Source organism: Camelus dromedarius, chromosome 10 (genome assembly GCF_036321535.1).
Source record: "Camelus dromedarius isolate mCamDro1 chromosome 10, mCamDro1.pat, whole genome shotgun sequence".
NCBI lineage: Eukaryota > Metazoa > Chordata > Mammalia > Artiodactyla > Camelidae > Camelus > Camelus dromedarius.
Genome location: NC_087445.1, coordinates 75918414 through 75944147, shown reverse-complemented (window position 1 = coordinate 75944147; position 25734 = coordinate 75918414). Strand labels below are relative to the sequence as shown.

The following is a 25734-nucleotide window of genomic DNA, read 5'->3' as shown; positions in this document are numbered from 1 at the left end:
TTCATGGAGGCTGAACCCTCATGACCTAGTCGCTTCCCCCAATCCCCACCTCCTGATACCTTCACCTTGGGGGCTAGGTTTCCGAATGTGAATTTTAGGGGACGCACACCTTGAATCTATAGCATAGCTGATGTCGTTTTGGCCTGAAGTGCCAAGGCCTTGCCTAGTTTGTCTGTGGTGGGAATGAGAAAGTAGATTGAGCCAGCAGATCTTGGCAAAGCAGAGTCCTGGAGACTGGGTTGACTGGCGGGTGGGGGTTGGGAAGTGGGCAGGAAGGAGGAATGTCAGCTGGGGGTACTCCTGACAGGAATATTTATAGTCTCTATTCCATAGAACTTTCTTCTTTCATGGCTTTGTTGCCACAGAGAGAGATCATCTCTGAGTTTTTCTTTCTATTTCTGATTTATTTCCTGCACCCTTGCCTGGCGCTATCTTCTTGTTCATGCCAACTAGTTCACTTATAAATCCATCAGTCACTGTCTTCCAGTTACTTCAAACTCACGGAGTCAAAATTAAACTTGTACCAGTTCAGTTGAGTGTTCCGATGTGCGCTGGGCCTGCTTCTCAGGGCTCACGTGGCACTGGCTGTGGCCATGACCACAGACCTGCAATGCAGGGTCACGGAGACAGTGCCCGAGAGGGGAGCAGGTGCCCTGCAGAGCAGGAGAGGGAGAGGGAGGGAACATGGACTGGTTAACAGCTGAGCCGGTGACTTTGGTGGGTGAGAACTAGGTAAGAGTAAGGGAAGGGGCAGGGCAAGGCAGGGAGGAGGGGTGTGGCCTCCTTCACACTGAGGGGAGGCTGGTGCTCTAGTTGTGTTGAACTGTGAATTAAGGTGCTGCGGAGATGAACGTATATTGGAAAGAATGCAGAGGGTCGGATCTTGGAACACCTTGAACAGCTGATAAGCTGGGATTTCGCTGTGTGTGTGAGCTGGGGAGCCACTGAAGTTTTCTCAGGAGGGAGGAGATGTGTTAAACCTTGGGTTTCAGGGAGGTCTCTGTAGGGCAGGGTAGTGGTTGCTGTTGAGTGTACAGTGAAGAGCTTTGTTTTGGACCTTTGAGAAAACCAGCTTTCGTGAGGCATACTTTATACACAGTAGAATGCATACATTTTTTAAAGTATAGTTTGATGAGTTTAAACAAGTGTAGATGCCTCTGTGGACAGGACCACAATCAGGGTAAGACATTTTCATCACCTCCAAGGGTTCCCTTGCGCCCCCTCCAGTCACCCTCACCCCCACCCGAGGCTCACTGATCTGCTCCTGTCAGCGTAGGTCAGGTTGGTCTCTAGAGTTTCATATGCCTCTAGTCCTACACCAGGTAATTTCTGTCCGGCTTCCTTGACTCAATGTGGTATTTCGGAGACTCATCCATGTGTGTAGGTCTTTTTTGCTGAGCACTGGTAGCAGTGTTCCTTGTTGGGCTGCCCACATTTTACTTACTCATTCACTCATTGAGGGACACTTGGATTGGTTCGAGTTTTGTCTGCTCTGAATAAAGCTGCTGTGACCATTCATCTACAAGTCTTTGTGTGGGCGTACGTTTTCATTTGTCTTGGGTAAATATCTGCGCATGGAATTACTGGGTCATATATAAGTGTATTTAACTGCTCAGTTGTCTTCCAAAGTGGCTGTGTCATTTTTTATTTTCACCAGCAAAGTGCTCTGTGTCCTTGCCAGCACATGGCGTTGTCAGTCTTTTTAATTTTAGCCAGTCAAGAGGATGGGTTGTGATATCTCGCCTTGGTTTTGGTCTGCATTTCCCTGATGACTGGTGATGATGAGCATTTTTTTTTAATGTGCTTATTGGCCAGTTGGATCTTTTTTTCTGTGAAGTGTCCTTTCAGATCATTGGCCAATTAAAAAAACTTTTATTTTGAGAATTGTATGCTAATGTGCAGTTGTAAGATATCACACAGAGAGGTCCTGGGCACCCTTCCCAGATGGTAACTTCTTGCACAATCATAACATAATATCACAACTAGGGTACTGACATTGTGTAACTAGGCATTCCATGCCTGCAAAGACCTCTCCTGTTCTGTTGCCTTTTTATAACCACCTTCCTCCCTCCCTTCTGCTTGCTCTGGGTTTATTTTGCTCTTTTTCTAGTGCCTTGAGGTAGGGGCTTAGATCATTGATTTGAGACCTCTCCTCTTTTCTAGTACAAGCATTTAGTGGTATAAATTTTCCTCTTGGTATTGCCTTGGCTGCATCTCACATATGTTGATATGTTGTATTTTTGTTTAGTTTTATGTATTTTTCTTTATTTTCTTTGATCCTTCCTGCTTGATTCATGAGTTATTTTGAAACGTGGTTTCCAGTTGTTGAAATTTTCCTATTTTGTCTTTTTGTTACTTCTAGTATGATTCTATCTTGGTAAAATAACATATTGTGTATGATTTCTGTTCTTTAGAGCTTGTTAAGGTTTGCTGTGTGGCCCGGGGTAAGGTCTGTTGTGGTGAGTGTTCTGTGGGCATTTGAAGAGAAGTGCTTTCTGTTGTTGCTGGGGGAGTGTTCTGCACATGTCAGGTGACAGGAGGTGTTGAGGTCCCTAACTGTACTTGTAGTGTCTGTTTCTCTTTTCAGCTCTGTCTTTCTTTTTTTTTTTTTTTAAACAAGCTCTGAGGCTCTGGATTTGGTGCATACACATTTAGGATTGTGAGGTCTTCTTGGTGGACTGACTCTTTTGCTATTATTGTAACATCTCTATCTGTCACTAGTAATTTTCTGTCTACTTTATCAGATATTAATATAGCTGCTCCTGCCTTTTTAAAACATAAAAACAGTATTTGCCTGGTGTAGCCTTTTCTGTCCCTTTACTTTCAACCTAAGTTGTTGAATTTGAAGTGAGTTTTTGTAAACAGGGTATAGTTGTGTCATTTTTTAAATCCATTCTGCCAGTCTGCCTTTTACTTGGTGTATTAAAGTATTTACATTTAATGTAATTGTTGCTTTGTTATGGCTTATGCTTGACATTTTATTACTTGTTTTTGTTTTCTCTGTTTCTTGTTACCTTCTTTTTTTTTTTTTTTTTTTTTTGCCTTCCTGTGGATTACTTGACTATTTTTTAGGATTCCGTCTGTGATTTATTTGTATCATTTTGGGTATGTTTCTTTGTATGTTATCTTAGTGGTTGCTCTGGGTATTATGATATATACATGTGACTTAAAACACTTGACAGGTATTGTTTTACTATTTTGAGTGAGGTGTGAAGACTGTTTTTCCATTTAGGTCTCTTTGCTCTCCCTGCTTTTAAGTACTACTTGAGTTAACTCAAGGTGTTGCAGGTTTTGTCATCAGATATAATTTAGAAAACTCATGAGGAGAAGGATAGTCTTTTGTCTATTTATATATATTTACATACATTACCCATTTCTTTACGTTATTTTTTCCTGATGCTCCAGGATTCCTTTTTTTTTTTTTTTTTTTTTTTAATACCATTGTCTTTCTTTTTGGAGAATTTTCTTTAGCCATCCTTCTAAGATTTGCCAGAGACTATTTTTTTCTTTTTAGTTTTCAGTTTTCTTTTGCCTGAGAAAGTCTTTATTTCTCCTTCATTCCTAAGGATAGTCTCACCAGGTATGGAATCTGGTTGGTAGTTCTCTTCCTCAAGCCCTTGAGAAATGGGTGCTGCTTCCCTCTGGCCTCCCTGGCTCAGGTGAGAAGTTCACCGTCAGTCAAGTTCGTGCTCCGTTATCCCTGAAGTGTTGTTTCTCTCTGGCTGCTCCAAAACGTTTTCTTTGTCTTTAGTGTTCAGAAGCTTGATCATGATGTGTCTTAGCATGGATTTCTTTGGATTTGTCCTTTTGGGGTTCACTCAGTTTCTTGAAGTCTGTGGTTTTATATCTTTTGCCATATTTGGGAAGCTTTCAACCATTATTTCCTTAAATACGGTTTTAGCCCCACTTACTTTTTCTTTTCCAGGGACTGTAGTCGTACAAATGTTAGCTCTTTTGTCATTCTCCCACAGGTCCCTGATATATTTTTTCAGTATATCTTCCATCTGCTGTTCAGATTGGGTAAATTCTGTTTACCTGTCCTCAAGTTCACTGATACTGTCCTCTGTCGTCTCCATTTTACTATTGAGGCCATCCAGTGACTTTTAAAATTTGTTGCTCTACATTTTTTAGTTCTATATTTCATTCTTTTTGTATCTTCTTTACTGAATTTTTTTTTTCATTTTTCATTTGTTTCAAGAGAATATGTAATTGTTTGTGGAGTCATTTTTATGATACTTGTTTTAAAGTCCTTTGTCAGGTAATTCCAACATCTGACTCATCTTGGTGCTGGTGTCAGTTGATTGTCTTTTCTCATTAAAGTCATGGTTTTTTTGGTTCCAGGTATGACGGGTGATTTTCGATTGCTTTCTGGTCATTTTGGCTGTTATGTTAGGAGACTTTGGGTACTATTTAAATTTTTTATTGCAGTAGGCAGTCTCCCTGTTTAGATTCAGCATGCAGATCCTGGCCTCCTCTTGTGGATGTGGTTCCAATGACAGTCTAGTGTTGAGAGCCCTTGTGGTGCCATTTTGTTGTGCCTGGCGTGTCTGGTGCCGCTGGGGCCCCCACTGTCCCTGCTGGTGATGCTTTAGGAGGCAGGAGGATCTCCCTGGGGTCGGATTGCGTGCTGCCTCCGGGTGGATGGGGTTCTCCACCCACAGGACAGGGAGCTTCCAGGCTGGGGGCTTGCTGAGGTAGGTGTCTAGGCTGTTTGTTAGTGGGGCTTCCTGTCAGTCCCCTGCTGGTCCTGCCAGGCTGGCCTGGGGTCGTAGGTGGGACTCCTCGTCCATCTGGGTCAGGAATGAGCCTGCTTGGCTCGCCTTCTGTTTCTAGGGGCTCAGAAAACACGAGACCTGGGACACTTTCTGGTGGGTGGGAGGTTGTAAAGCACCCTGTTGCTGTGCTCTTCCAGTCCTGGGATCCCAAACCGGTTTGCCTTCTTCCACCTTTCAGACTTCTCCTTTGGTTCTCCTTTGAGTGATTTCTGGGGTTTATACTTGCACCTTGTGGAGAGGAGCTGGAGACACAGGTGCCACCCTGTGTGGTCCTTCTGGCTGCTTTAAAAGTTTTTCCTTTGTCTTTGGATTTTGTCAGTTATTACTTTGATGTTCTTTGGTGCCCAAGTGACCCCCCTCCTTCTAGTTCGCTGGTCCCAGCCTCTCGAATGTTCCTTACGTCTGTATGGCCTCCGTGGTTGTCTTTGCTGGCCAGTTGACCTGAATTCTGCAGTCCCCCTGCTGCTGGAGGGGCTCCTCTCCACGTAGGTCTGTAAAGATACGTGCTCTGTTTCCTTGGTCATCTGTCTGCTCGTTAGTCTTGCCAGGTGTGAGGTCTCCAATTTGCGTCTCCTTTGCACTGGTTATGCTCCTGTGCACCTGTGTCGGGATCCCTGGATGCTTGTTAGCTGGGTGCGGTGTTCCTTGTCTAGGAGGGGACCTAGGGTTAGTGCCTGCCTGGGGAGTCTTTGAGGTGTGAGTGAGGCGGGTCTTGCCTCAGGGTGAGGAGACCCTGGCAGCAGAGTTCATGCCCGGCCATTGTCATTTATCCCCTGCCCACTCAGCCGTCTTGCCCTCTGGGAGTCTGTCCCTCCCCAGGTACTGTCCTTGGGGATCACCTTGAAATGGAAGTGATGGGAGGAGGGGGTGTTGAGGGTTGGTGGGTCCCCTTCCCTCCCCCACTGGGTTGCCTGGTGCCCTGATGGTACCTGCCACCAGGCTGTGTTGCGCCAGTGCTGCTGCTCTTTGCCTCTGGGTGGTGAGGGGTCCCATGGGGGACACGGGCAGCACCGTGAGACTTTCTGCAGGCCCTTCTCAGCAGTGCCTGACCCCCTTCTCCTCCCCTCTTTGGTTTCCCTCCAGCCTGGGACCTCTCTCCCTGGGGTTGCTTAGAGCTCTGGGTTCGTTTTTTGTTCACTGCAGGCATGTTTGCCCTTCCTTTTTAGAGCATGGCTGTATACACTGCTGACGTCTTCATCAGATAATTTTGACTTTGGGGTCATCACGGGGTTGGGGTCTGTTGGTTGTCTTTCTCGGTGGTTGTAGGTTTTACTCCTTGTTTCCTTTGTTGACTAAATTTGGATTGTGCCTTGGACATTCTGACTCTTACGTGTGAGACTCTGGGTCCTGTTAAAATCTAGAGAATGTTGATTTCTTTTTAACCAGGGAGGCCACCCCGCTGGGTTGAGACTGCAGGCCCTGACAGCCTGCCTTCTGCAGCCGCGGCTCAGTGCTGGACTCTCCCAAGCCTTCGTGGCGCGTTCCCGTCTGTCCACCTGAGTTCAGTTCTCAGTGCTGTCGCTGTGCTGATCCCAGTCGGTGTCACACGTGGGCCGCTTGGGGCTGTCCAGGGGGGGTCTACACAGATTTAGGATTCCTTGTTTACCCGCTCTTCTCTCTGATCGCCGCACCCCAGGGCTCTGGGCCCCCTGGGGGTCTCCGTCCCTGGCTGTTTGACTGGAAGCTGAGCCTGTGTGTGTCCCGCAGCTGAGGCTGCCTCAGCCAAGGGGGTGAGGAAAGAGCCCGTGGCGCCCACCTGCCCTCAGTGCAGGGGTGTGGTTTTATTGCTGGTGCTCACTGGTGTAGGGGAGGGAGTCAGTGGGCTCTGCCCGGTGGGGACAGCCGTCAGCTGTTTTCTTTCTCTTCTGTCTTCCTACCCTGGTGTGGGTAGGGGTCCAGAACTAGAAGACCTCTATGAGTGCTTGTCTCCATGGCCAGAGAGGTCTGGGGTCCCTGCACGGGGACTCTGTTACTGGACCCTCCCTGACCAGTTCCGGGCTGCGCAGTAGAGCAAGTGTCCCAGTGAAGCGAGTGGCACGAAGGCTTTGGTTTCCCAGGGCGTGTGGAGGGTGCTTTAGCCTAGATTGTAGTCTGTTAGACATGCAGTGGCGTTGTGTCTGAAAAGCAGTGCACACACCTAATTAAAAAATACTCTATTGCTGAAAGGTGCCAAAACAATTACAGTTGTGACATCAAAGATCACTGACCACAGATCGCTGTAACAAATATAATAATAATGAAGAAGTTCGAAAATTGCTAGAGTTACTAAAGTGTGACACAGGGACACAGGGGAGCAAATGCTGTTGGAAAAATGGAGCCGACAGGGCTGCTCCACGTGGGGTCGAAACAGACCTCCAGTTTGTGAAAAACACAGTATTTGCAAAGCGCGGTGAAACGAGGCGCGTCTGTGCTTGACTCCAGCGCCCCCCACTTTGGGGCACAGCGGTCCCACTTGCAGAGCGAGCACGAGGGACACCAGATGCGAAGACCATGTGGCCGCCTGGAGAGGGAGCGTCCCCAGCTGTGCACGTGCGGCTGGAGTACGTCTGTGGGAGGCGGCGTAGACCCTGTGGCTTGCGCTGGGCTCATAGTTGGTTTCTGACTCTCCTGACCTTGGGCACATCGCTTGCTTCCTCTGGGCTTCAGTTTCCTCCTTATCAAGTAAGGACAAAAGTCTTGATGTGATAGGATTGTGGTGGTGCTTGGTGGCATGGCTCATGTAGTTCCGTGCCACTCGGCCCAAAGATAGGTAAATACTCATTGACGCTGTCCCGGCTGCACCATGGTGGTGGCAGGCCTGGTGCTCCCTTCTAAGACATGGTGCTTGGCCTCGTAGTCACCTCTGATTTGACATCAGAAAAAGGACGCACCTGGCTCCCTGCCCCGGGCTGGCACTTGACGCGACCAGGCCCTGCGTGGTCCTAGCCTGACTTGTCCTGGTTTCCCTTCAGCCACGAGCCCCTCAGGCTCACACACCTGCTTCTCACTCTCCCGTGTCGGCAGAGTTGTCCCTGGGGGTTGAGGTGGTGATGTTGCTCAGTGATGTGCGTGGCCCATGGCCCCAGGTAGGGTGAGTAGCCCGCTTGCCTCCGCCGATAGAGAGGCCGAGGGTTACCGAGTAGCTGGGTGTCTTTGCGTCGTCCATTGCCTTTGTGGTTAATGGCACGCCTGTCCTCTGCGTGGTCCTCACTGGTGATCTCTCCCCGGGGCAGATAACATCCCCGAGGACCTCAGGGACCCGTTCTACGTCGACCAGTACGAGCAGGAGCACATCAAACCTCCCGTCATCAAGCTCCTGCTGTCCAGCGAGCTGTACCGCCGTGTCTGCAGCCTCATCCTGAAGGGGGACCAGGCGGCCACCCTGCAGGGACACCAGTCCGTCATCCAGGCCCTGTCCCGGAAAGGGATTTACGTGATGGAGAGCGATGACACCCCTGTGACGGACCCTGACCTCAGCCATGCGCCCATTAAGATGGTGAGTGCCCCCTCCAGCCTTGTGCGTCGTGTGGTTTGCGGGGCAGGTCTGTCCCACTGCGGGTGGCCCCTCAGCCTGCACTTTGTCAGCTGTCCCTCTGCAGCTCGGCCGCTCGGGTGAGGCAGAGTCAGCCCCGAAACTTCAGGGGTTGGGACGGTGTGAGCACAAGTGTCCAGCAAGACGGCCGGCGAGGTTTGGGCCCGTGCGGGGCCGCCTGCGTGGGGCTTAGTCGCACGGGCCGGGGTGCTTTGGGGAAAGGGGGCCCAGCGGCTTCCGCGCGGCCTTTCCTCACTGGGCGTCCGTGAGAGCGAGGTGGCGTTGTGTTCCCAGGAGCGTCTGTTTGGAGGCCAGCCTTCTGCAGGTGTTGTGATATGTGATTGTCACGCCTGTTCTCTTAGGTTGTTTCATGTATATCTTGTAGGCATTTTGTGCCAAAATAAAGGAATAAATATGCCTTTCCTCCCCCGAGCGTCTCCCTTCCCTTCTTTCTCTGAAAGCCGTGCTGCTGGTGTGACTGCTCCAGGCCACTCCAGGTTGAAGTCCCACAGCGCGCTGGCTCAGGCCATCCTCGCTTTTTGTTCTGTGGTTTCACTCTTGGCCTCTGTGGACAACGTGTTGTGGGTTGAGAGGATGTTACTCGGTGCTGGGGAGTTTAGTCGTGGGGCCTTGGCGCGTCTCTCCCGGCGGCGTGCTCTCCCTGGGCCGGTGGGGGTGGGGGTGGGGGGGCTGCCTGCCTCCTTTGGGGGAGAGGAGGAGAAACAATGGGTTCATTCAGGTTGGAGTCTGAGCAAGTCTGCGTGGAAGTGGGGAGGGAAGGCGGGCTGGGCGACTCCCTGCTGCCTCTGCCCCCAGAGCGCCCACATGGCGATGGTGGACGCCCTCATGATGGCCTACACCGTGGAGATGATCAGCATCGAGAAGGTGGTGGCCAGCGTCAAGCGCTTCTCCACGTTCAGCGCCTCCAAAGAGCTTCCGTACGACCTGGAGGACGCCATGGTGTTCTGGATCAACAAGGTGAGTGTGGGCCGCCTGGAGCGCAAGCAGGAGCCGCAGCCTGGACGGCCGGTGCTCCTCGGGGCCGGTCCTCTTCCCTGAGAGCAGCACCGTCCCCAAGTGTCCGGCTGAGACCAGGCACAGCAGAGGCCTCAGGAGCGTGTCCGCTGCAGTTCCAGCAGACAGGTGACCCTCCTGGATGTGCAGAGGGAGGAGCGAGTCTGAAAGGTGAGGCGTGTTGGTGGTTCTCCATTTTCACCCCAGGCGCCTGCGTGCGTTAAAGGGGACCCCAGTTTTGGAAGGCATTTTGATCATTAAGAGAAAAGTGTCTTCCTAAATGCCTGTTCTCCCCTTACGTTTAGAAGTTTACAGCAGGCTCTTCTGTACATTGTATATAAAGAATGTTCATTTCTCATAGTGGGTGTTGTAAGATTTCCTTAGCAAAGCCTTTTGGTTATTAAGCCTCCTAATTTGCAGAAAGGTGTTTAGTGAGGGACACTTTGTTAATAAAGGAATAGAGCAGCTCCTTGCAGAGCTGTATTAGCATGCAAGAATTGAAAATGATCTCGTACAGTTAGTACGTATATTCCTTTTTTTTTTTTTTGTAGGAGGGTGTAATTAGGTTTATTTCTGTATTTACTTCTGGTGAAACTGCTGGGTGTTGAACCCAGGACCTTGTACGTGCTAAGCACGCTCTCTACCACTGCGCTGTACCTCCTGCCCTGCATGGATTCCTTACCACGTCAGGGCTTTGTAAGAGGTGAGGTGGGATTAGTTGCAGAATATGGCAAAGCCAGGCAGAGTGTGTGCTGCTCCCTTGAGGGGCCTCCTTCATCACATGCTGTGATGTCTGTCTCAGACGGTTGCCCTGCCCTGACTTGGTTTCCCCCCTGGGTACGGCTTTGGGACATCAAGTGGGTGTGCAGACCACCTCCAGTCCTTGCTCCTGCAGGGAGGCAAAGGGCTTTTCTAGGACTCACTGCGGAGCCTCTGGGTCCTGGTTTGGACTGGTGAGCTGGCCAGTGCCCATGAGGTCGCCTCTTGGTGGTGGGCACCTCGTCTTTCTCGTCCCCTGGCTTCACATGGTAGTGCCGTGGAAAGCACCCCGTGCGAACTTGGCCGGGAGACGATGCTTGGGAGGGAGTGGTGCACGCTTCCCTGGGAGACTGGCCGTTGGGTGAGAGTTGTGTAATCCTAGCATGAGTTTCCTTCCTGTGGCTGAAAGTTCACATTTTCTTTATCTTTTTCTCTAACAGCTTTTATTGATTTCCCCCCTTATCAAATAAATGATATAGTTATTATAGAAAATTTAGAAAACACAGATGAGCAAACAGAACACACTGGAAATTCTACAACCTGACCACCTGTAAATGTCATGTTTTGATGTCAGTTCTCATGGTTTGTGCTCATTTGGGTGTGATGCTTAGACTGAAAGGCAGGGTTGAGGTGTTCCCAGACGTTTGACCGCGAGCCAAGGTTTGCGTGACGAGATGCGGGGAGCGCGGCGCGGGGGCTGAGTGGCCTCCTGCCTCGAGCAGCCGGTTCCCGTGCGTCACGAGGATTTCCCTCCACGCGTTCCTGGTGAGCAGTGCTTGTGAAGAAACTGAGGTTCATTTTTTAAAGGCTTTTGATTAGTTTTGCCACGTTTCTGACCATAAGGATTGTACCATTTTCTCGTACTGTTAGTCTAGTTGGTGTTTTTTCCCCATGTTTTCTTGTATATTGGATGTTATTAAAAAATACTTGCCAATTTGAAAGGTGAAAAACAGCATCTTTTGTTTCTTCATTCACTGGTGAAGTTGAAGTTTAAAGAAGAGAGTGTATGTTTGAGTGCTTATCTCTCCCTTTGGGAGGTTGCGGCTTGTTCCCCGTGGCCGTGTTTCTTTGCGGGGACGGGGTGTTCCTTTTCCCTGAGGGGTTTCCCACATCTGCGGGGAGTTGCCTGTTTGCCCTGTGCTGGCGGGTGCTTCCCCAGGTGCTCGGCGCCCCCCTGCCTGTGGACGTGGCTGCGTATCAGTGCCACAGCTCCACTGTCCCCTCACTGCATCCGGCTGTCCCCCGGCACTGTCCCCCCAGCTCTGGCTCTGTCTACGCTAGACGCTGCCTCCCCACTGCCGGCTGTGACTGTGACAGCTGTAGCTCACGGGCGGCCCCTGGGGCCCCTGTTCTGCGTGGCCACCTGGCCTGCCCTCCTCTGAGCTGCGGTCTGACCCAGCGTTGTGGCGATGGCCCAGCAGCCTCCTGGCCACGCCACGTTTCCCCGGGTTAATACATGCCTCGGTTTTTCGTGACCTTTTTGCCCTTGCCCAGTTTTTTCATTTGTGTCCCACACGTTCCACATTCTGCTCTTCCTTTAGCATTCCCACATGCGTTTCAGCGTCTTGCGTTAGTAGGTTGTCCCCAGGGTGGAGTCTCTGATGGGGGCCCGCCTGCACCCTGCTGTCCGGCAGGTTCTCTGAGCCAGATTCTCAGGTCCTGTGGGGATGGGGGTTCCCGCAGTCACTGCCTTCCTGGCTCCTCTCGGGCAGAGGCTCAGGTACAGGTGAGATGCGCCCCTGCGGTCTGCGCATGGAGGTCTCTACTCAGTGCACCTTCCCTCAACTGTGGTGTCGTCTGAGCTCCCCGGACCTTTCCCACCTGCTCTGCACTCCACGGGGCTCTGATGGCTGAGAAGCCCTGAGCCGGGCCTGGGAGCTTTCCCATCTTCCCCCAGTGGCTTTTCTCTCCTGAAAATTGCTGCACCTAAATTTAGCAAGGTTTGGGCCCTGGAGAGGCCTGACCTTGATGAGTTTTCCTTTCAGCGTCGTCCTTTGATGTGTAGTAAGATCTGAAGTCTCTTTGCCGCTCTGCTCGTAGGTTCCGTGTCCCCAGGATTGCTGCTGTGTGAGCACACTGGGAGCCGGTGGCGTGTCCCTCACCCGTCCTGTGGGGCCTCCCTGTGGGGTCACTTCCTTCTCTGGTTGACTCTGCGTCCAGGTGCTCTCGTCCCATCAGCATCTCTGGAATCACAGGGTGGCCTGTGAGGCGGCCTCTGGGAGTGTCCCTTTCCCTGTGGCATCAGTTTGGAGACCATCCTGCCGCAGGCTAGCTGGTTGCTGCTTGGGTCTCCTGCCCGTCGTCTGGGACTTGCCTTCATCACCGTTTAGAGACCGCCTCGCTTTCCGCCAGGCCAGCCCTGCTGCCTCCCAGCTGTGCCTATGTGGGGACCGTCCCTGCTCCCCTCCTCGCCCACAGCTTACACTTCCCAGATGTGGTTCTGAGCAAGCCTCTCCCCTCCCTGGATAATCGGGTGGGTACCCTGGGGGCAAAATCTCTCCCTGGGGGTGGAGCACCGCCCGGCTGTCCTCTGGATTTCCTGCTCTGTGTGTGACTGGATTGGTCCCCTCTTTGTCCCAGGTCTGGAGTTTTACCATGAACCCTCTTGCTGTGGCTCTTCTTATTTTTCGTTGGTGCCTGGCCAGTAGCTTGAGCCTCTTACAAAATGCCCAGGTTTATTGATACATGATTTACATGCAGTAAAAGGACCCAGTTCCTGGAGTTTTGGCAGGCGGCTCCATCTGTTCAACATTCACCATCAGGGTAACACTTCCATCACCCTAAACATGTTGCCTTTTGCTCCTTTGCTGTTAGTCCCCCACGAGGCCCAGATACCTGCTGATCTGCTTTCTTCACTAGAGATTCGTTTTGCCTCTCCTAGGTTCTGTAAAAATGGAATCATGTGGTATGTACTTGTTTTGTGTCTTTCTTTGGACAGAACGTTTTTGAAACTGATCCCGTCATCACACCCACCAGTAGTTCTGTTCTTTGCTACTCGGTAGGATCCCGCTGGACAGATGCACTGCAGTTTGTTTATCCGTTTACCTGCTCATGGACTCTTGTGTTGTTTCTAGTTTTTGCCTATTATGGACAAAGCTGGGAACCTTTGTGCACAAGTCTTTATGTGCAGATATATTTTCATTTCTTGGAGTAAACACTTAGGAGTGGAATTGCCGGGTCACATGATAAGTATATATTTAACTTTAGATGAAACTGCCAAAGTATTTTCCAAAGTGAGCCATTTTAAACTCCCACTAGCAAGACAGAATCCCAGTGGTTGCACGTTCTGTCGACACTGGGTGTAGTCAGTCTTTCTATTTTAGCCAGCTGCGTGGGTGTGCAGAGGTATCTCGGGATTTTAGTTTGCAGTTCCCTAATGACTGAAGATGTTTTTGTGTATTTTTTTAGGTGTTTGTTCAGATATTTTGCTCAATTTTTAATGAAGTTGTTTGTCTAATGAGTTTCAGGACTTTTCATTCGTACACACACACATTTACATACATAGGGATCCAGCGCTTTGTTAAGTGTGTGTTCTTGTAATTTTTTTTTTTAATTGTTTTCGTGTCAGGATAAACGCTGGTGTCAAAAAATGACTTGGGAAGTATTTTCTCCTTTATTTTGTGAAACAGTTTTTGTATAAGTATTATTTTGTCCTTGTATCTTTGACGGAATCACTGGTGAAGTCTTCTGGGCCTGGTGTTTTCTTGGTGGGAAGATTTTAATTATGGATTTAATTTCTTTAGTATACATGTAAAGTACTTAGGGTTTCTGTTTAACTTTGTGTCAGCTTTGATAACTTGTGACTTTTAATGAATTTGTCAGTTTCATTCAGATTATTAAATTTATTGGCATATTCTTATTTCTCTATTATCTATATTGATTTATAAAAATGTATGTATGATCTGTAGTGATGCCTCTCTTGCTTCCAGTTCTTGGTAGTTTCTGTCTTTTTTTCTTTCCCTTAGTTGGTCTGGTTTATCAACTTCATTAATCTTATGAAAAACCTACTTTTGGTTTGTATTGATTTCTTCTGTTATTTTCAATATAATTTCTTCTCTTGCTTTTTTTCTATTTATTTTGAATTGAATTTGCCCTCCTTTGTAGTTTTAAGTACAAAGTTAGTTCTTTTCATCTTTCTTCATTCTACTCTAAACATTTAAAGTTGTTACTTCCTCTTTAAGTAGGGCTTTAGCTGCACCGTACACTTTTTTATATGTTGTGGTTTTCATCATTCTTTTTAAAATATTTCCAGTTTCACTTGTTGATTCTTGTTGTTATCAGTGGGTTATCTAGAAGCTTGTAGTTTAGTTTCCTCATGTTTTGGGGGTGGTTCGAGATATCTGTCAGTGCTCTGGTTTCTATTCTGTTGTGGTCAGAGAACATACTCTGTGTGATTTCAGTCCTTCTAGATTTATTGAGACGTGTCATCCACCGCACAGTCTTGCGGGGTGTTTCGTGTGTCCTGATGTTGTTGGCGGGGTACTTTGTCAGTGTCAGTCAGTCCAGCTTGGCTGTGGGGGTGTTTGCATCTCCGGAGTCTTCGGGCCCCGTCAGTCTGTTACTCGGAGAGGAGAGTTGAAATGTCCAGTGGTAATTGTGTCTGTTTCACCTTCCGGTTGTGTCAGTTTTTGCTTTGTGTGTTTTTCGTCTGCTACTGCATTTATACACGTACAGGGTTTTTCTGTCCTTTTGTTGTCGTGCAATGTCTGTCTGTACTGCGGGTGTCCGTCCTTGCCTCCGCCTTCTCCTGATGAGCGTGTGCGTGGCTTCTCTCTCCCTCCTCTGACGTGTAACCTCCTGTTGTCTTTCTATTTAAAGAGAGTTCCTCATGGATACCATATGGATGGCTTTGCTTTTTATTCACTCTGGTAACCTGTGCCTCATCATTGGAGTGTTTAGACTGATTGTGTTTAATGTGGTTATTGAGATGTCTGGGCCTAACATCTTGTCTGCTTTCCGTTCTTCTCGTCTTTACTTTTCTTCCCCTTTCAGGCTCCATTTTATCTCCAGTATCGTTTAGGGCCCCTTTTAGGATCTGCAGCAAGCATCTTTAGGTTTTCATAGTCTGCCTGCAAACACAGTGACAGCTTTTCACGAGTAGCACCATAAGTGTCCTTTCCCGTCTGGCCTTCGTGCTGCTGTCGTCTTTCACGTCACTGCAGCCAGAGACGTCATTGTTGCCGTCAGTAGCCCCTGATCTTTCAAGGTGATTAAAAATGGAGAATAATGTTTTCCCACGTTTTCCGCCCTTGTTGCTCCTTGTTCCTTTGCGCAGATAGAGTTCTCAAAGCTTCCTGGTTTCAGAGCCTGTTTACACTATTACATACTGTGGACCTCAAAGACTTTTTAAAAATCTATCAGTATTTACCAGATTAGAAATCAAAAACGGGAAAATCTAAAAATTTTTGTTAATCCACCTAAAAGTAACAGTAAACTCGTTGCATGTCAATATAGTAATTTTTTAAATGAAAAATCACTCTTCTGAAACAAAAGTGGTGATATTTCACGCTTTGTGATGCTGGCTTATTGGCAGGTGGCTGGGCTCTCTTAGCTGCTTCTGCTCTCATCTGTTACAGTATGTCTATTGAAGCACATGAGGAAAATCTGGTTTCACAAGGATATGTAGTTGAAGAGGGGGAATATTTTTATGGTCTTTTCAGGTAATTATGTACATCTTTTTCTTTTTTTTTTTTTTAACTCCTTTATTGTGGTAGGGCTCCTGTACAGTAGACTACACAGATTTCAGATGTACAGTTTGATGAATTCTGACAGATGTGCACGCCCGTGAAGCCACCACCACAATCAAGAGAGCTAACACTTCCATCTCTCCCCAGGAGGTGCAATTTTGAATTCCCAGTTTATTCCTTCCTACCCGCTTTACCCTCTGGTAACCATGAGTTTGTTCTCTATGTCTGTGAGTCTGTTTCTGTTTTGTAGATAAGTTTATTTGTGTCATTTTTTTAGATTCCACATGTAAGCGATCTCATGTGGTATTTTTCTTTCTCTTTCTGACTTACTTCAGTTAGAATGATAATCTCCAGGTCCATCCATGTTGCTGCAAATGGTATTATTTAATTCTTTTTTATAGTTAAGTAGTATTCCATTACACACACACACACACACACACACACACACACACACACACACACACACACACATCTTTATGCAGTCATCTGTTGATGAACATTTAGGTTGTTTCCATGCCTTGGCTGTTGTAAATAGTGCTGCTGTGAACTTGGGGGTGCATGTGTCTTTTTGAATTATATTTTTCTCTGGATATATGCCTGGAAGTTTGCTGGATCACGTGGTAAGTCTGTTTTTAGTTTTTTGAGGAATCTCCATACCGTTCTCCATAGTGGCTGCACTAATTTATATTCCCACCAACAATGTAGAAAGTTCCCTTTCTCCACACCCTCTCCAGCATTTATCATTTGGGGACTTTTAATGACGGCCATTCTGCCTGGTGTGAGGTGGTATCTCAGTGTAGTTCTGATTTGCATTTCTCTAACAGTTAGTCATATTGAGCATCTTTTCATGTGCTTGTTGGAGAGATGTCTATTTAGGTGATCTGGTCATTTTTTGATTGGGTTGCTCATTTTTTTGATACTAAGGTGTATGAGCTGTTTGTGTATTTTGGAAGTTAGTTCCTTGTCGGTAGCATCATTTGCAAATATTTTCTCCTATTCTGTAGGTTGTCTTTTTGTTTTGTTGGTGGCATCCTTAGCTGTGCAGAAGCTTTTAAGTTTAATTAGATCCCATTTGTTTATTTTTGCTTTTATTTCCATTACACGTACATCTTTTTTTGATTCTACGCTAAAACTTGACAAGTGGTAATTTCTTGAAGGTTAACCAGAATGTGGAATTTGAAACCACTGTCAATTAACTTTTTTTAGAAGTTGAGATATAATTCATGTGCTGTGAAATTCACTATTTTAAAGTGTACAGTGTGGTGGTTTTTAATGTATTCACCAGTTGTGCTGCTATCACCACCAAATGAATTTATCACACCCGGAAGAGATGCTGGTCCCTGTTGCCCCGCCCCTGCCAGCCACGGGTCGCGCTCTGTCTCTGGATCCTCAGACGTGGCTGTAGACGAAAGCTGCAGCGCGTGCTCTTCTGTGTCTGACTGTTCTCACCTGCCATCCACGGGGTAGCGTTTACCAGTGCCGCATTCCTTCTTGGGGTTGAGTAATACTTCCTGTAGAGATGCCCCAGCCTTGCTGACCCCTTCCTTCCTCAGCTGCTTTCCGGCTGTTGTGAAGACCGCTGTGAACATGCACGTGCAACAGCTGCTCTCCGGCTGTTGTGAAGACCGCTGTGAGCACGCACGTGCACCAGCTGCTTTCTGGCTGTTGTGAAGACCGCTGTGAACATGCACGTGCATGGTTTTGTCTGGATGTACTTTCATTTGGGGGCGTATTTATCTGGGGGTGGAATTGCCGGGTTGCATAGAAACTGTTTGCCTTTGGGAAGAACTGGCCGGCTGTTCTCCACAGCAGCTGCACCGCCTGCACCCCCACCAGCAGAATCTGACTCGAGCTGTGGTGGACGGTGTGAGGTGGCGGCTTGTCGTGGTGGGGCTCACACTTTCCTGGCAGTGACGCTGGGGAGCCTCTGTGCTCACTGACCATTTGTAGATCTTTTTTGGAGAAGTGTCTGTTTTATAGCCTTTGCCCATTTTAAAGTTGGATTGTCTTTTTATTGTTGAAAGGATTCTTTTATAATAATCTTGATCCTAGACCGTTGGATGTCTCATATTCTGTTGTAGTAAAGTCTTTCGTGTATTTTTCCTGGCCCCACTCCTCACCGTGGTTTTGTAGCATCATGCGTGTGCTCTGTAAAAGGGCCTTCCTGAGCTGTAGGGATTGCCCCCCGGGTGCGTGTGGAAGGTCATGAGTGTCGTCTTGGTCAGGCAGTTGCGAGCATCTGCTGGGCAGCAGTGGGGAGCCCCAGGCTATGCCATCGGCAGCATTTGAAGTGGTACTGGAGGACTGGTGCTGCTCGCGCACCGGGGACATCAGGGACGAGGCCGTCGGTCCCATCCTGGGGTGGGAAGCGTCACACTGGCGTTTGGAGGTATAGAGGCATTCCCAGAGTCGTGGGCCGAGCCAGCTTTGTGCTCCACGTGGAGTTGCTGCTCACGGGGAATCTGCGTGTCTCTGCGTGTGTGTAACTGTCCCAAGTTATCACCTGCGTCTGAGGGTCAGCTGCGTCTGAGGGTCAGAGTCAGACAGGCGAGCTGGGCTCTGGGTGGTGAAGGAAAGATGTGCGTTCCAGTGTCAGAGGTCAACTTCAATTGTCTTTTTAATGCATTTGATTTCTTCTACTTTAGGTAAATCTTAAAATGAGAGAGATAACAGAGAAAGAAGTTAAGTTAAAACAGCAGTTACTGGAAAGTCCAGCTCATCAAAAGGTAAAGGGTAAACTTAACTTTTCTGGAACCACTGAGTTAATGTTACTCCCTGTCTTGAAGAGTTGTATCCGTATGTGCTCCCTGCGTGTTCTTTGTTTTTACTCACCAGGCCGGGAGCGAGTGCCCTGGACCCCTGTCCTGGTGGCGAGGGCGCCTCCGCCTGCCCTGCTTTTTCCCAGACAGGGGTGGCCTGGTGTTGAACTTGGGAGGGTGAGGGAGAGGTGGGAGGTATCTGAAGCTCAAGGGTAAGGGATGTAAGGGTCACCGGGGTTTAGCCTCGAGGAGCCAGCAGAGGAGGCGTGGTTGCCTGGAGCCGGAGTCCCCTCTGCCCCTCATTTGTCAAGTCCAGCGTGGGATTCAGGCGGATAAATGTCACCTGTCCAGTGAAATGATGCACTTCTGTCCCATTCTTCCCAATTTTTCTGTCAAGCACATCTGTGACTGAATCCATGTTCCTCAAATGCATGCAGTGCGTGGCCCGGACTCATCTGCAGTCCCTGGGCTGCGGCGTCAGCGAGTGTCCCCTAGCCGCCCTCTCTTGCCCTAGACTCTGGGGATGCCGTCTGTGGGCACCTGACCCCGGGCCATGCTTTTGTTAGCCTCCCTACTCGTTGGTTGGGCACAGATGGCTCGCTGAGCCCCTCTCTGAGTGGCAGTTGGCTCCTGTCCCTTTTGGTGCCCTGCCTGGCCAGTCTCTGGAGTGTTCTTTGCTCCTTCAGAGGCTAGTGTTGTAGAGGTGCCTGTGACCTTCCACTTGAGGCACCTGACGGTACAGGATGTCCCGGGTCACGTGCATGGGACAGGCCTCACTTCTCAGGACATCCCTCCTCCCCCGTCAGCACTGTGAGAAAGTGTGTGTCACGTCCTTCCACACGTGGGCCTGCCCTGCTGACCTCCTCTCCTGCCTTCCTTCCCTTGCTGCCCGAGCAGTCTCCTTCCAAGTGGTACTGGAAGTTAGTGCCTGTAAGTGAACTCTGCGCACCAGCTGCCGTCCAGACAGCCGTCCTGTCGCAATCACTCGCTTCCATTAACAATTGCTCGCGACTGTTTCTCTGTTCATATGTCCTTGGTGGTGGTGCGCGCTCCCTGCGGTGCAGTGGTGACCTGACTCTGGGCTGAATAGACTGTAATTTGGCACTTTGGAGTTCTCTCTTGCTTTTTACAGCCAACACAGAGTTTGGTTTTGCCTGATTTCTTAGGTAATTTTATAGATAGTTTGTCTCTTCTTACAGACACTTAGTTACTTTTTTATGTGATGAACTTAAACATCAATGACGGGATCCGTTCTCCTTGCTAATGGAGCCCAGAAGGAGCCACAGATCACCTGATTTCCCGAATTATTCTTCATAATTAGTTCTTACTGATGTCACCATCCCTGACGGTGCTGTTTAACCTGGTGTCCCTTAGTGACTGTAAGATGGGTCATCCAGTGACCAGGATGCTGCCCTGACCCTTGGGGAGGGTGCTCGTGGGTGGCAGAGACAGACTTCTCTCTCCCGGACCTTCCCCCGGGTTTCGGAGCTGCTCTGTGCCTGCCTGCGTGGGGTGGCGAGGGTCTGAGGTAGGTCAGCGTGGGGGCCCGATTTCTGGAATCCACGCTAATGTTAAATGTGAGTTTTCCCCTAGAAAGAAAGTTGAAAAGTAGTGATTTGGTTCTGCAGTTCTCCCCAAGCTCCACTCAGCGACCTGTCCCGAAAGTGGAACCGGTTGTTATGCTGTTCCCATGGCAAACTTCTTGGTGCTCCAAGTGGTGCATTGTAAAATGAAGTTTTGGAAAACAAGTCTCTTTGCAAACTCCTTTAATTGCCTCTTCCTTAAGTTTAGTTATTTGGATCAAATTACCCTTAGAATTCTCTCATAAAGCAGAGGCCGTGGATATAGACCGTGAACGGGACCCCCTGAGCAGTGATGTTCTGATCTCTGGCTTCTGGAGTCACCCAGAGGGGGGAAGCGTTTTTATGATATTTACGTATCTTTTTTTAAATAGAGATACTGGGGATTGAACCCAGGACCTCGTACATGCTAGACATGTGCTCTACCACTGAGCTACACCCTCCCCACTGCGTATCTTTTAACTTCGAGAATCCTGAAGGCCAGAGAGCGAACCATTAAGACAGTTACGAGGTTTAGTGAGGATGTGGTCAGAAACGCAGGGGTCTGCAGGGACCAGGGTTTCGGGTGAGAGCTTTGCAGAGACCAGAAAGTGCGCCTGAGAGCAGAGACCCTTCGCGCTTCCTCGTGGTTGTTTGTCACTGTGGCTGTCCGACCGCACGGCGGGGCGAGTGTGAGTGTCCAGCCAGGCCGGCTCGGGCAGGGCTGCCTTTGGGGCCCTGCCAGCCGCGCCCCGCCGCCCAGCGCTGTCCTCACCTGCCGTGCACCATCCATTGCTTCACCGCATGCTGTGCTCATCCGGCCTGCTGTGTGTGGGCCCGGCCTGGCGCATGCCTCGTGCCTGCATGCTGGGGCCGGGGGCCTGGCCGGGCGGTGCGGGCCCAGAGACAAGTCAGGTCTCCACCGGGACCGATTAAGTGGTAGGGAATGAGCTGCACTCCTAGTCATAACAGAGGGGGAAGGTGCAGCACCCAGACGCCAGCGCTGTCTGTGCTGCGGGCGACTTGAACTCCTCCACGCGCGGAGGGAGTCCCTTTGCGTGAACCCTCCCACGGCCTGTGGAGGTCCAGCCTAGGGGGACGGCAGGTATTCTCCCCTGGGGTGACACGCGGCTGCAGGCGATGCTGCACTCACCTGTGCTGCGGACGTGGGGCAGACGCCGTGGGTCCGCACTGCTGAGCGAGACCTGGTTATGGGGTGGCGCTGGGGGCCCAGGAGGCTCAGAGCACCATGCCTGGGGCTTCCTGGAAAGGCAGAAGCACAGAAACCTGGAAAAGATGCTTATTTTATGTCGCACTTTGCCCGTGTTCAGGCTCCTGGTGCTTCCATGCAGTTGTTGAAGGCCTGGTTGACGTGCTAGATGGCATTTTGCCTCACCTGGTTTGGGAACCTTCTCAAACTGTATGTTAATGCTGTTTTGTGTCTTTCATAACGGCCAAGCTTAATGCTGACAATTCTGAGCAAAGGAACAGTAACGGGGGTCTTCCAGGCATGAGGATGTTCACCATTTAATCGTTTCTCGTCTGTTTATAGAATTCCAGCCTTTGGTAGTGTAGACAGTCACCCTGCCGCCTCCCCAGGCTGTGCCACAGCACTTGAGAGAGACGGCCCTGGTGTCACGAGCAGCTAAATGCTGTCGCCCAGTGTGGCCTTGAAGCCCGTTCCCTGGATCTTGACATGTGTGTTCCAGGTGGACTGTGTAATCCGGACACCTTGGGTTTTTCCCACGTGGGTGCCGTTGTTCTGAACGTTGTCCAGCCGCGTGGTCAGCTCCATGTTTAGCGGTCCGCCTGTAATGGAGGCAGCGGCGAGGCGCATCGCACGTAGAGACCGTTTTCCTTTTCTCAACTGCAGGTGCGCTATCGCCGAGAGCACCTGTCCGCCAGGCAGCCGCCCTACTTCCCGTTGTTGGAGGACCTGCTGAGGGATGGCAGTGATGGGGCCGCCCTACTGGCCGTGGTCCACTACTACTGCCCAGAGCAGATGAAGCTGGATGGTGAGTGGAGGGCGCTCCTCTTGAGCAGACCTGAGGCTGCTCAGCGACCCAAGCACTAAGGCATCGGGGACGGACACAGCGAGTCCTCAGCACCACCGTGGTCGCGTACAGAGGAGCAGGTCTGAGGATGAGGTGCTGTACTCAGCCTGCATCCTATCTGGTGGGGAAATCGGACCTTGAAGTGTTTGGGTAGTGTGTTAAACATTTGTGACTTTACCTAAGTCTCAGCATGGTTAAGATTTTGTCAGCCTGCTCCAGCTGATTGGAAACATCTGGAGTGTGGTTTGGGGATGGCAGGAGTGCAGAGTCCAGCCCGTCTGTCTGCCCTCCTGAGCTCTCCTCTGCTCTCAGTGCTGGGGCCTCACCACGCGGTGCGTCTCCGGGCGCTCACACTGGGTGGTGGGGAGAGCACGAGGATGCCGTGAGCGGCAGACGGGCACCTGCCGGGGGCCGGGGCCAGAAGTCGGGTGTAGGTTCTGCTGAGCGCCCTTCTGTCTGAGGAGGGAGGCGCGAGGCAGACAGAGGGCCCGACTGCTGGCCACATGGGGAGTGTCTGTTAGACTCGCTGAGCTGACGTTGTCCTGCTCCTAATCCAAGTGCGGAAGTGCTGGGTTTTATAGTTTCTTTAGACAGAGTTTTTCCTGAGACACACGCTGAACTTGAAAGAACCGGGGTGGGGGCAGGTCTCAGGCTCCAAGAGGGGTCTCTATTTTGAGTGAAAACTGCTGGACTGTCACCTGGTTTCCCGGGCCTGTTGGGCCTTTGTGCTCCAGTGGCCTGGCTGTGGGGAGACCTGGAGGCCTGGGGAGGGGCGGCGCGGAGGCATTTCGGGGGGTGGGAGGAGGTGGGAAGGGGGTTGAAGCGGGCGGCGAGTTGGTATGCAGTCGAGCCTGGGACTGTGAGACTCGTGGGTCTGGGCAGGAGTGAGGCGGAGCGGGGGCCCAGGACGCGCGGAGGGGAGCACAGAGCCCCACGCGGCTGGCTCGGCCAAGACGCGGGGAGGGACACTGGAGTGTGAACGGGGGACATTTGAAGTGACGAGGACGCAGGGGGTCTTGGAGCGGAGCGCCTGTGCGCGGGCCGTCCCGTCCGCCTTCCCCCTCCACACCCTGGGTGTTTTCTCCAGTCGGCCTCGCGGCTCACTGACGCCAGCGGTTCTCGGTTCTGGCTCTGGCTGTGTAGCCTGCTTCCACCCTGTCTGCTGAGGGGTCTGGAGACAGAAAGAAATCCTGGGGGTCAGAGTCATTGTTAACGATGATGTGCAAACCCACAGGACAGTTGCTGAAGCTCATTGCCTCACAAAGCAGAACATCCAAGTGGGTTTTAAAATTGCCGGAATTACAGGTGACACGAGCAGAGCCACACTCTCACTTGACTTGCAGAACCGGGCTGATGGGGCAGGTGCAAGCAGAGTGAGGCCAGAGGAGACTGAACACACGGGCAACAGACAGCCCCAGGGCCCCAGCTTGTGGGGAATGTGCCCTGTGAAGTTGCGTAAGCATGGAGGCCTTTACCAAAATGGACCCGATTCAGGCCACAAAAGAAACCCTGATAGATCACACAGAGCTGACAGGTTCCCCACAGCACAGTAAAGTGAGGATCAACAAAAAGATGCAGCCTCTTTTTCCAAACCTCTAAACTCTTCAGTGCTTGGAAACCAAAGAAGATACTAAAATATTTCATGGGTTAAAGTAGAAATCATGGTGGAATTTTCTAGTGGGAGCTTTGTAGGGCAGGCCTTTTTGCCTGTTCTGTTCACTGATTCATCCCAACCATCTAAATAGTGTCTGGGACAAGTTGGTGTTTAGTGGGTATCTGCTGAATAAATCAATGAATGACATGCAGGCCAGAACTCACGGGACGCATCTCAGAGTGGTGGGTAAAGGGAAACTTGTAGCCTCAGTGCATATTCTGGACACCAAGGAATTTAAAAATTAATGAATCAGGCTGATGTCAGCGCATTAGAAAGGAACATGGAAATAAACCCAAAGGAAGTGAAGGAAGGAAAAGGAAACAAAGAGGGGTTGCCTATCTGGGCAGACATCACTCCAGCTCCAGGAGGAGACAGGCTGAATCCAGGTTCCATCCTGGAGGAGATAAGATGTCTGAACTCTGAGCAGCCGCCTGATCAAGAGCAGAGGAGAGGGGGCCAAACCGAGGGGCGAGCTGGCGCCCACCCACACAACCCGGGAAGGTGCCAGAATGGATGTGCTGGGCTGGCAGGAGACGGTGGCCACTGGGCGGGGGTCCTTTAAAAGTCTTCGAGAGCCCAAGTCCAGGGAGACGGGGGTGCTCTCTGGACCTGAGCAGACAGGCTCCAGTCCGGACCCCCAGCAGTCTTGTCCCTCAGTGATCTGGTCCCTCAGCAATCTTGCCGCTGGCAGTCTTGTCCCCCGCGATCTTGTCCTGCGCGATCTTGTCCCCAGTGATCTCGTCCCGCGCGAACTTGTCCCACGCGATCTTGCCCCTCTGTGATCTTGCCCCCTGCGATCTTGTCCCCAACGATCGTGTCCCCGGTGATCTTGTCCCCCGCGATCTTGTCCCTCAGTGACCTTGTACCCGGCAGTCTTGTCCCCTGCGATCTTGTCCCCCGCGATCTTGTCCCTCAGTGACCTTGTACCAGGCAGTCTTGTCCCCTGCGATCTTGTCCCGCGCGATCTTGCCCCCAGCGATCTTGTCCCTCAGTGATCTTGTCCCCCGCGATCTTGTCCCTCAGTGACCTTGTACCCGGCAGTCTTGTCCCCTGCGATCTTGCCCCCAGCGATCTTGTCCCTCAGTGATCTTGTCCCCCGCGATCTTGTCCCTCAGTGACCTTGTACCCGGCAGTCTTGTCCCCTGCGATCTTGTCCCGCGCGAACTTGTCCCGCGCGATCTTGCCCCCAGCGATCTTGTCCCTCAGTGATCTTGTCCCCCGCCATCTTGTCCCCGGTGATCTTGTCCCTCAGTGATCTTGTCCCCGGCGATCTTGCCCCCTGCGATCTTGGCCCCAGCGATCTTGTCCCCGGTGTGCCTGATCAATACCGGAGCATCTAGAGATACTGACCAGGAAGTGCATGCTGCAGCCTCTCCAAGCTCGGCATCAGTGTCAGGGGTGTGGGTGTGCTACAGAGACACCCCCTGATGAGACACAGGCCTAGGGAGGGGCGTTCAGAGTAACAGGGACGTGGAAAACTGAGGGGAGGGTTAGGTCGGGAAAAAAGAAAGCGTGTAAGAAGTGTAAGCAGAGGCACTGTAGCTCAGCTCAGAGGCGGCTCCGTAGCCGTGGCAGCGTGAGACCCCGGGGGTGGGCGTGTGGGCTGGCTGGGGGTGGGCCAGTGGCTCTTACGGAGGTGAGGGATGGGCAAAGATTGCTGCTTCTCTTAAGCTTTTTTTTTCCCCTGGCTTTTTAAAGACTTTGTTAAAATAAAAGTTAATTTAAAAATTTTAGGTAAACTTAATAACCATAGAAAATGTTGAAGTTTTAGGGAATGTATGAAACTAAAAGCTTGTTCTTATAAAGGATTAATAAAATGGACAATCCTTTGGAAAGACTGGTTAAGGAGAGCAAAGTAAAGAGCAGAGTAGTTAGAGGGCACGAACGCAGATGCAGTGAACTTGAAGTGGGTAACGAGGGAGATGCTGAGAGTGTCTGTCCGCCAGGTGTGTTTGAAATGTT

The 25734-nt window shown here is 50.5% G+C and overlaps 1 protein-coding gene across 5 annotated transcripts in view; it reads left to right on the top strand.

Moving 5' to 3' along the window:
- Window positions 1–25734, top strand: part of CAMSAP1 (calmodulin regulated spectrin associated protein 1) — a 51731-nt gene that overhangs the window by 6510 nt on the left and 19487 nt on the right. Inside the window, exons 3-7 of one of the 5 annotated variants that reach the window (XM_064490681.1) lie at window positions 7988–8250; window positions 9103–9264; window positions 18392–18472; window positions 19403–19435; window positions 21938–22079. In XM_064490681.1, the coding sequence (XP_064346751.1) occupies window positions 7988–8250; window positions 9103–9264; window positions 18392–18472; window positions 19403–19435; window positions 21938–22079 (681 nt within the window). Of the gene's footprint in view, window positions 1–7987; window positions 8251–9102; window positions 9265–9288; window positions 9472–18391; window positions 18473–19402; window positions 19436–21937; window positions 22080–25734 lie in introns of those variants that run through there. The other 4 variants (XM_064490682.1, XM_064490684.1, XM_031450801.2 and 1 more) reach the window with 4 other exon arrangements.